Here is an 11,028-nt window from a genome sequence, read left to right on the forward strand (position 1 = left end):
TATCATCTTTCTCCCTTCCGTTATATATACAGAATATTTACACCATCGTTTTCAAGGCCACTGATCAGTTGGATAAAATCAACGGATCAATGCGTATTTGAATTCACTAGTTATCTCGGCAGTACGAGATACCAGATGGACAGTCCTGATTGATACGAGAGGCTGCCCGTATTTGTGTTCATCCGCCTATAATTGAAATGAGAGTTTATTTGCCTCACCTGCCTAGGCAGGGTTTTCCCATTGAATTCAGACCCACTCGTGTTGTTATTCCATTATCATCCATCTGCAGATTACCACTTTGATGGTTGAGATTGTCTGTTCAGCGGGATTATGAGCCTTGGTCCATCTACGTTAGGGAACACAAAACAACGAATGATTTTTAGTTGGAACATATAAGTGGGTGGGGTGTCTCTCCACCACCACCGTACATGTGGACCATATGGTGATCCGAACCAAACACCCTCGGGTCTAACATGGATTATTGTATTTTTGTTGTGGATGTGCCATGTGAACAGTAAGCCGTCCATAGTAGGGTCCAGTAGGTGCTGGGTTCTGATAACCTCTCAACCATACACACATGCAATGCAACGGAGACGGAGTTTGTTATCGAGGGGCGAAAAGCCAAACGGGGAGTTACAAATGGTATATCTCTGTCTTGGGGAGATGTTACGGTAGAACCATCTCTACAAAGTACATGTGGCAGAGAAATGTATAGATCAGGACCGTTCATGTAATGGCCTTTATTATTATAATGGGTTGTTCAAATTTTATTATTATTATATTTTTTTTAATAAAAAAACCACACCAATTAGTCAATACTGTCCATCACATTTGCCAAAATATTTAGCCATTAACTACTTTCACCTCAAACCGTCACTTTGAAGGAAGGCCATCCATCTTTCAAATGTGAGAATTAGGGCTGTAAGAAACCTCTCCAGCTCTTTTAATATAAAAACGACTAACCCTCGGACTGGGACGACGACAATGTTCAATTAACACTTCCAGACTCGGAAATGAGACGATGACAATGATTTTGTAAAGCACATATCAGTTCAACTGATCCGTCCAACACTCTAAATCTTCTCTCAATTAAAATTACAGTACACTGTATATTTTAGTAGGGTCATGAGATACAGGATTCGGGGCAATGGGGAATATGGATCTCGAAAGCATGGAGCCAAAACAAAAGCTTAGAACATCACATGTCGAAAGAAGATCACTTACAGAAGGTGAGAAGGAATCAAGTGGCAACCACATGGCAGTCTACATATGACACATGCCAAATCCGGTGATTGTGCTGCTGCTGCCGACTGCTGGTCTTACGACTTCATTAAAGTGCATTTAGAAAAACTTTCCATTTAAAGTGGGGTCAACTAGATGGACAGACCCAATTGGTGCAAAAACCAACCTATTCATGGGCCACCTCTTTGATGAACCATATCCCTAAAAACACACTGATGATATGAACATGACATTCTACCAATGGATTCTTGCATACAAGCTCACAGCTGCTGTTAAAAATCCAAAAGCACGCCCCCTATGAGTGCGAAAGTTTTGCATTGGCTGATTGTCAAATACTGCTGCAAAACATGATATTTACTAGGAGATTGCATGGAGACGATACTACCAATCTGCGAATTACTTGAACATGAATTACATATAATAAAGTAGCCACATCAAAGCAAATAAATGTATAATGGTAAAGTGTCGGACACATTTTTAACAGAAAAGATGAACACAATGACAAATGAATCAGGCAGACATTCTGATCTAATGGTGTTTGTATTGGTAACTGGATAGTTTGGATTTTGAATCTTCACGGTTTTTCTATCACTAAAGTATAATTTAAGAATTCCCAAATCAAGACGGATTTACAACATTGCGATGTATATGGAGAACATCTCTCTTTCCACCAAACCTGATCAAATGAATGCCCCCAAACCACTGCACCGCTCTTTCCCAACAAATGCTTTGAGTGGGACGTAAGTGCCAGTGCTAGAACTGTATGTCAACTCATGGAAGCAACAATGATATTATGAGCAACCACATCCCCTTGAAAGAAACAAATAATCTGCAGTCAAGATAGATAAAACGATTACATTTACATGTCTTTTTAGTTTACCGGTGGGTGGCATGAACCATGAAACAAATATCTAAAAAATGTAATTTCTTGGTAGATTACTATCGTCTCCAGTTCTATAGGTGGAGTTGATTGCAACCCAAAACAGGGATACAGTCTCATGTCCAAGCGTTTGGGAACAAATAAAAGGATAAAGATACCTGATGTGTTTTTAAATTGAGTGAAGTCATAAATGTCAGGTGCCAGCAGTAGCATGGCCCACCGCATATCTCCATTGCAATCACGTGGTAGCTCATGTCAATAAGGCAGTACTATACTAGTAATTCCATAGATGTTCATGCATCATCAATCTCAAGCAGCAGCCAAACAATGTTCTTCATAACTGTATAGCTGATGACCACGATTCAAACATACTCGTGTTACCAGGTTTGACCATGACAAAGGGTAATTTTCATTTGAAGAAAGTGATGTATTATTCAATCTGTTCAATCTCTCAAGACCTGGATGAATGCAACGCGGGGTCCCAGTTATCAGTGAACATGCAGCATGCTGACACAAAGGATTCCTTGCATGTTTAGCGTTGGTTCAGTGATCTAAACCATTCATCTGATGTGCCCCACCAGGAAGGTAAATGCCTAAAGAATCTTCCAGATTAAAATGCTATGCTTTCAATCAATTGCCTAACAATACACAGTTAATGTGAAAATCCAGCAACGGTTCACATTCAAGGAACAGTCCAATGATCAAAGGATATGATAATCTAACCTAGGCACCTAGGCGAGTTTCAAGGCAACTCCCTTCCACAAAAGGTCCCATCAGATCGACAGCCTGGATCACCAAAACATGGTCCCATCCCATGTGTGGAATCCTGTGTTTTTTTTTTTCAGAGACTATAATTATTCGAAGACAGAGACCCATAGTATGAATTGCCACCAGTAGTTTGGTACTTGGAGAAGAAATCCGCCTCTAGATGAATGGAAAAAAAAAAAAAAAACAGTAATCAGCCTCATACAAAGACTATACATGCACTTACTATTCTGATCCTATTCCTATCATTGATACTAGAATTCTATATCCAGTCCACTTTTAGCTGTACTGATATTGTTTGGTCAGACAGTATTAGACAACTGTGTTGAAGACTTGAAGTGGATGATTTTTTTTTTTTGTGGAACTGTTACTTGAAGTAGAAGATGCTTAATAATTCTTTAAAAAAAGAAGAAGAAGATGCTTGTTCTTGTATTTTCTTAGAAAATTTTCTAGTTATTGAACTAATATGAGAATGCCACACAATTTATGGATCTGAATCATTTATTACATTGATAAGGGCAGTCATGTCAAAGTATGCAGGAAACTGTGTAGTTTGGTAATAGAAGTATCTGTTCCTAAGGGCGGATTTATCATTTTTTGGAATCTGAGTTTGAGGTTGGAAATTTTGCCTTCCGTTGCACATGTTAGGAAATTGTGTTGGTCTAGCAAGTAGCAAGCCCTTACCTGGACTTGGAAGCTGTGGACGTTCACTTCTCTACTTCATCATTATATCATTCCATGTATGGTTGAATTTGACTTTGAGAACTTGATTTCGAAATTTAAGGTGATTAAGCACGTTAAGTTATTGAAGAAACTGGGCTTGAGTGACTAGGTTTTGCTCCCTTAAGAAAATCGAATGAAACTGCAAATCCTCTCAGGTTGCTGGGGGAAGGATGTCCAGAGACAGACAGATCAGATAATACACTTTCAAATCATTATTCGGAGTGCTGATTGTTCACTCCCAAATTTCACAATATTGGTTAAAGAGATCATGACCATATGATATTATGAGTGAATCCATTGTAGCATTTTCACACTGTTTGTGACCCATATGATTTTGCCAATAGTTATTTCTCCACGAGCTGTTCCTAGCTACCAATAAGGTTTCAAAGTGAAAATATGCATACTTCAAATGTCAAAAGCTGATAATGATAATAAAGCAGCTGGAAAATTTTCAGTGAGGGTCTTGCCTGCTGCTGATAGTATGTGCTTATCACATCAATTCTTCTACTTTTTGTTGTCTTCTCATTGATAATTGAAATTTATTGAAAGGAAACTAAATCAGCTATCCATTACGGCAACAGATGGTGACTATGAATACAAAATATCCTATCTCAATACTCACTACTCAGCTACTACATTGGCTATTTCATTAGCCTCTTTCGAGATGTGGTGAAAAAGAAATTAGCAAACATGTGGATTTGGAGTTGATTTGATTCACCAAAAGAGCTCATTTCCAAGGGCAGTGGGTGTTCCAGCGGCCAAAGCAGTGACATTCCTAGCCTCCTTCCACCATGAGGGCCCAAGTGAATCAACAAATAGAGAGATTCCCACTTTGATCTCCAATCTGCATCAACTCTAGGAAAATAGTCTCCATAACCCAACATACCAAAGAATACCGATGAGAAGATGCCTTCGCTGCCCTAACAGCAGCTGCAATTCTGGTTTTGCTGGATAGTGCCCAGAGTCGGTGGTTTCCCTGATGACAACATATTATTCCTTACTGCTGAAGCTTTGGTAATGAGAGAAGCTTGATTTGCCTTGCTCACTCCATCAAATTATTGTCTACCAACTGCTCACTTTTCACATATTCAGGTTTGAGTAACCAGGAAACAACTTTTCTTGAGTAAAGTGAGAGTCAATCTCACCATGTTCTCACAAAACATTTGGGTGAGTTCATTGATAGATTCAAAATGGAGGTTCATAATCTTTTCCTAACTCATGAATGGAAATGCAATGGTCCTACGGTGTGATCATCAACAAAAGAGGATAACAATGTTTCTAGGCTCGCTTACTGAAAGTTCCAAAGTTGAGAAGTCCTACGCTATTATCTCAAGTAGATATTGAAATGACCAATGTGAAAAAAAAGGCAGCAAACCTAGTCTCTGGTGATTTCATTGACAGATTGAAAGTGAAGGTTTGTGATGTTTCCGAACTCATGATGGAATTAAAATAGCCCAATGCATAATCATCAACATAAAAGAGACAACTGTATTTTCTAGACATGCTTACTGAAACTTCCAAAACTCAAACATCCTAGATTATGATGTCAAGTTGATATCGAAATCACCAATGTGAAAAAAAAAAACAGCTTACTCCTGGATTTCAAAGAGTTCATGCTGTTTCTCCTAGCTATTTGCCTATTTGTTGGCCTCTATGGTCAAACCTTCAGAGGAGAACTCAAAGGTGTCTACAAAGCCCTTAACGAATTGGTATACAGAAACAAAATTTTCTTCAATCTTGAAACCTGAAAGACATCAAGAATCGAAACGCTGATGAAGGAAGCAATAAAGGTAGAGGCAATGTGAAGAATTGCAAAGCATTTATTTTTCCTACTATGGTATTCAGTGATATTATCTCTAACCCTCATATAAAACAATCCATGAGAGGTCAAAGTCATCCTATGTACCAGATAAAAATATACATAACGGGCGTCTAGGGCTATGTTTATAGCATGTCTCTTTACAGTGATGTCAGAAATTTTCCTTCATATGTTTTTTCAAAGTGATTGTTTTTTATATTATCACAATGGAATCATCCATGTTTCATAGTCAAGAAGAAGAGTCCTCATCAGCACTTCACTAGCGAGCAGGCAAGCACTAATGGACGATAAATTAAACTGAATTATGATGGAACTCAATGGTTGTGTATTTGTCTTCGTATATTTGAAACATGTCTAACCTGAAATTCCTGAGGTATTTTGGTGTGAATTGGCTCATTCACTATGAAATAACTGCTGTCAATTATTCTGAACAAAATCCCATCAAGCATTTTGTTCTCCACCATATTGTCCTCAATATTGTTGGCCATGATCTCAAGCTAAGCAGAGTTTAAGTTCATGAAGTTAGGATCTCATGTGAGTCATTTTCTTAGGTCCTATAAGGCATTTAAAGAATTGGACAGAGGAGTCTGTAAATCCATGTGTCAATAATGGATTTAACAAAGGAAGGCTTCTCCGCTGAATTATGCTGCATTGTAACCAACCAACCAGTAAGGCTTTTGCGTATATTTAGATACTCCCATGTTTGCCAGATCTTCGTTATTCAGGTGGTGAAATTCTCACCCCAAATATGCATTGTTCTATCCCAATGATGCTAAATCAATTACCCATTTAGCACTTTCCTAACATTGTTCACTATGTCTAGGTCAACTATCGAGCTTACAAACTTCCAAAATAATGTTGACCTAATCAAACAACAATTGAGATGTCTTCTGTTGGTCCACCACCAATAATACTTGGAATGGATCACTTCCGCAAATGAAGGAATTAAAAAGAAAAAGAAAAAAAATCCCATCACGAGATAATTTTAAAGAAGCACGGATTAGATTCATCTAAGTGACACTAACATGACGAACCTCAAACCATCACATTCAATAACAGATATTGTTAGGATCACTCCAAATGCAAAGAAAAAAGCCATTACAACTAACCACATTTACTTGGGCCCATGGATGATGATATGGGCGTATCGAAGTCGAACCTTCAGAACATTATTTTTGTCAGGCAAATTGTATGAATTAACAACAATCACAATATAGCAATAGTCCCAAAAGTCACAATACCAAACATTCAAAAAGAACACGGAAATCAAAATACTATTGAAAGTGAAATAAAAGAACATATCCAATTACATGCCCCACATTCAAGAAGGAATTCCAAAAAAAGAAAAGAAGAAGGGACAACATGAAGAAAAGGAAATCTAGGGTTTATAACATAAAACATCATTTACATCAGACTATCTACATACATTTACAAGCACGCAGCAAAACAGAGAGATAGAGAAGCAAAAATCCACTTACCTTCATTGCAAAAAACTACAGAATTCAACCATAACGGCTCACAGATCTCTCCACCTCGGGCTCGGGACTGGCAATCTCGGCGACGCTGGCAGAAACCCTAACTGCGCCGATGGCGAGAACAGCAGGCTCGGCGAGAGCAAGGGGTATGGTGACCGTGGTGACAGCGGGATGTGGCCGAAGGCCATAGGCGAAGTTGGGAGCAGAAACTGCGGCGGCGGAAGCTGCGCAGGCGGAGGATTCGCCGTCGGCGAAGGGTGCAGTGCCTGCTGGAAAGAAGAGTTGATGTTAGGGTTCCACCGCGGCGAGAACCCTGGGGCCCGCCCGGGATCGATGGACGAGATCGAGCCCTGGAGGTATCTCATGTAGGCAGAGATCGGGGACTCGGCGGCGGCGCTGATGGTAGGGAACGGCGGGAGAGGAGAGAAGGGCGATCTCGGCCGTCCAATGAAGATTCCACTGTTGTTGTTGTTGCTGCTGCTGCTGCTATTGCTGTTGAGATTGTTGTCGGTAAATAGAGTGGGAGGGGCGCACGGTGGAGGCCTGGAGCTAATTTGCGCGAGGGGGGGAGGCCGAATCCGCTGGAGGCGAGAGCTAGGAGGCTTGGGGGGATGGATTGGGGGAGGCGTAGAGAAGCGATCGTGGGCAGGAGAACCTGTTAGCCTTTGGACTACGTCTCGGAATTCGTTCTTGTTTATGTTGTAAACGGGAGGCTGCTGCTGCTGCTGTTGCTGCTGCTGTTGTTGTTGCTGTTGGTTTTGCTGTTGGTGCTGCTGAGGGTTGTTGTTGTGGTGAGACGACTGAGATGTGTGGGACGTCTGTTTTGGATGGCTAAGATGGTGGTGGTTGTGGGACTGATGTGGGTGCTTGGAGATCTTGTGAGAGCTTTTATTGAGTTGTTTGAGGAAATGATCTGCTGGATGCCTGTTGATGCTGCTCGTTGTGGTAGAATCAGGAGCAGCAGCAGTGGAAGGACAGCTTTTCTCCATTACCGTATCCTCTCTCTCTCTCTCTCTCTCTCTCTCTCTCTCTCCGTAGCTTTTGTTTCTATGCTTTTTCAAATGTGAGAGAGTGGCGAAAAGAGAGATTTGGGGATGGTTATTACAGGATTGTTTCGGTGTATACTTTCTGGAGAGAAGGAGAGCGAGAGGGCGAGAGGCGTACCTGTTATTTACAAGACAGGAGTTCGTTTTGCCTCAATCGCAACTGAGGAGCCTGCGTGTGTCGCCACCACCTACTGAGATGGTCCTGTGATTTGATCTCTCCACACCATTGTCCAACAATCACTTTTTTTTTTTTTAATGATCATAAGCTTTGTTTTTCATAGTTAAATGCGAGTCACTGAAAATCTTCATTTCAATGTTTTTTAATTATCTAAATATTGTGATACGTTAGATCATCCGTTATTCGTAATTTTCTGTCATTGTATCTTACAGAATATATTCCGCATCATGGACGGTTTTGATCATAGTAAAAGTTATCTTGTAGGTCCCAGTGAACAGCGACAGATGCTGTATTCTCAGTCGCGACAGAGGCAACACGAACTATACAGGATACGGTTTACTCCCCTGAAAAAAGCTTTGGTACACTGGTAGAGTACGATTATTGATACGCATGCAGGCAGATGTTCTGCACGTGGCTTTATGCCACTCAAATTAATCCGCCCAAATAATGGGGCCCACCATAGATGGGATATAAATAACCAATGAATATTCGTAGCTGGCTAATTGGAGTAAATACAATGGACTGCAACAATTAAAAGTAGTCAGTTGAAATTTTCATTCATATGAGATAAGGATCATCTAGAGGAGTCTGATTTTGAGTCTACGGCTCGCCTACTTCCCCCATTTGGGTGCTTTAATTCGAATACATGCATGCGAAGCGTACTTTCTACGTGTGAATGCATTTCGAGGCAAATCCTCTTTTCCACCGCTTTTCTAAGGAGGAATGACATGGGTCATCGGGACCGCTAATCAAGTAATCTGCACTTTGAGCATGCCGAAGATAAAAAGATCAGACCGTTCCACTATTCAGGTATACTACATGTGCAATATGGACCGTCGGCGTTTTTTCTACGGTTCATATTTCTCATTGCCTGGTCTGCTGAGCGGGCCTGTCTTTTATTTTTTTTTTCAATCAAGACATGCTGACACTGTGTTGTACCAGATGAGTGAATGGCCATTTTCTACACGTATGTCACGTTGGCACATGTGTCATGAGTCAATCCTCTTCTTAAAACGTCATTCATCTGACTTTAGCTTGCATGTCATCCAGACCGTCCAAATCATGGGTCGCTCCGTGGATGGAACATCTCCTAAAACCAAAGGAATGGATAATATAATAGATGTGATTTTCATGGTATACTCCATAGATGGTGAGCCTGAATTTTGGACGGCCTGGATTGACGTACATGTCCGCACGTGTATGATGAGAGTGTGGGTACCTTTGTTTCTCTTTTTATATGGGGAGCGAAGACACGGACGAAATTGGATTGCGTACTGAGTTACTCAGTACCTTCTTATCGTACGGAGTAAACTCAGTTGGGCCCACTGTGAATGCATATGGTTTATCCACGCCGTCCATTCGTTTTTCCAGATCATTTTATGGGTTCAACCCAAAATTGATGCATATAAAAAGCTCGAGTGGGCCATACCACTGGAAAAATTGGAAGTATTGATTTCAACCGTTGAAAATTTTCTAAGGCCCCAAGTGATGTTTATTTGTTATCCAACCTGTTCATAAGATAAGAATGACATGGATGAAGGGAAAACACAAACACCAGCTTGATCTAAAACCTCTGTTGTCCCGAAGAATTTTTCAATGATAGATGTTCAATTCACACAGTTTCCGGTGGTGTGGTCCATTTGAGGATTTTATATATTCAAATTTTGAGATAAACCCCTAAATTATGTGTTAAAAGAGATGGACGGAGTGGATACAATGCATGAATGACACAGGGGCCCGCAGAGTTTACTCAGTACGCTTACCGTACTGAGTTACTCAGTAAGCAATCCGCTTCCGACACGGACCGCCAAACGTGGCACCGGTTGTCCAGCGAGAGATGATACGGTAGAGAAGGATGAACCGAAATAATGTAGTGCCATCTCTGGAAAGCACACGTTGCATGGTTGTTTATCAACGGTGACCATCTATTCAGTGGGTCCTGACTTTGATGGCTCATATTCAAATCTAAAGCTTATCAGAAGATCATCGCCGTCGCTTTTCTTCCCTGAAGTAGACTTCTATTTGGATCATTAATTAAAACTGTTTTTCAACGGTTGATTTTTTGACTACTGATCAGATATTTTGGACCATTAGATCCAGTATTTTTCTTGAATTAATTACCATCTATGTTACAGGAAACTATATGAACGGTTCAAATTGATATTTTTTCCTTCTATATTCACAGTGGGGAGATAGCTCTACCATATTACGGTTCCACAGGTTCTACCGTATCATCTAATGGCTGTCAAAGGATGCGTTTGAAAAACGTCGGAAAAGGACAACGAGGAAAAGAATAAAGAGTTCGGTTTGCCTCTTTCGCGACAGAAGAACCAGCGTATGTCGTCATCCAGTGGGGCCAAAATGCTGAGATGGTCCCTTGATTTGAAGCGTTCATATACTCGTTAATACTGTAAAGAAGCTATTTTACTATAATAATTCTTCATATATATGATGCTAACCTTTGATTTTTAAATTTGAATGGGAGCCACTGGAGACTTTCATTTTTATTTCTTTAAATTCGTCAATAGATTCTAATGATTAAATAATCCTTTCAGAGAAATATTATACAATATGGACGGTTTCGATCATTTTAATACTGATAATGTGGGCCTCAGTTTGTGGCGACGCACTTCAGATTCTTAATCGCGACAGACAAAAAGAACTCGAGAATAATAGGAAAAAAAAGACGTAGAACATAATAAATAAAAAATTATTATAAATTAGTTAATGAAATATAGATTACGATATCAGATTCTTCCTTGACTTGCGAGCGTGTCTTTGAAAATCTTTACGGTTTATCTGAACCGTTCATCTGGTGGGCCCACTTTGGATTGTAACGTTGAAAAAAGCACACGAATCCAATCCATTCATTCAATTGATGGATTGTGCCTAGTCAACTG

The 11,028-nt window shown here is 40.2% G+C and overlaps 1 protein-coding gene and 1 long non-coding RNA gene across 4 annotated transcripts; one reads left to right on the forward strand and one right to left on the reverse strand.

Moving 5' to 3' along the window:
- Window positions 1-1,619: 1,619 nt before the first annotated feature.
- Window positions 1,620-8,013, reverse strand: LOC131242337 (VQ motif-containing protein 9). Of its 3 annotated transcripts, XR_009169588.1 has the most exons (3): window positions 6,908-8,013; window positions 5,204-5,354; window positions 1,620-3,046 (listed from the first exon to the last, which is right to left on the reverse strand). XR_009169588.1 is itself a non-coding variant. In XM_058240924.1 (2 exons), the coding sequence occupies exon 1, from the start codon at window positions 7,891-7,893 to the stop codon at window positions 6,946-6,948; it is 948 nt and encodes a 315-aa protein (XP_058096907.1). In that variant the 5' UTR covers window positions 7,894-8,013; the 3' UTR covers window positions 1,620-3,046; window positions 6,908-6,945. The 3 variants fall into 3 exon arrangements, 2 of the variants coding, with proteins under 2 accessions (XP_058096907.1, XP_058096906.1); XM_058240924.1 differs by lacking the exon at window positions 5,204-5,354; XM_058240923.1 differs by lacking the exon at window positions 1,620-3,046 and having other exon boundaries at window positions 5,050-5,354.
- A 51-nt stretch (window positions 8,014-8,064) lies between these two features.
- On the forward strand, window positions 8,065-10,628 carry LOC131242339 (uncharacterized). Its single transcript, XR_009169589.1, has 2 exons — window positions 8,065-8,938; window positions 10,314-10,628. It is a non-coding gene; the product is annotated as an uncharacterized LOC131242339 (long non-coding RNA).
- The last annotated feature ends 400 nt before the right edge of the window (window positions 10,629-11,028 follow it).

Source organism: Magnolia sinica, chromosome 4 (genome assembly GCF_029962835.1).
Source record: "Magnolia sinica isolate HGM2019 chromosome 4, MsV1, whole genome shotgun sequence".
Lineage (NCBI taxonomy): Eukaryota > Viridiplantae > Streptophyta > Magnoliopsida > Magnoliales > Magnoliaceae > Magnolia > Magnolia sinica.

Bases quoted from the DNA above. Each gene is read 5' to 3' on its own strand.
- LOC131242337 (XM_058240924.1), bottom strand. From the start codon at position 7,893: ATGGAGAAAAGCTGTCCTTCCACTGCTGCTGCTCCTGATTCTACCACA.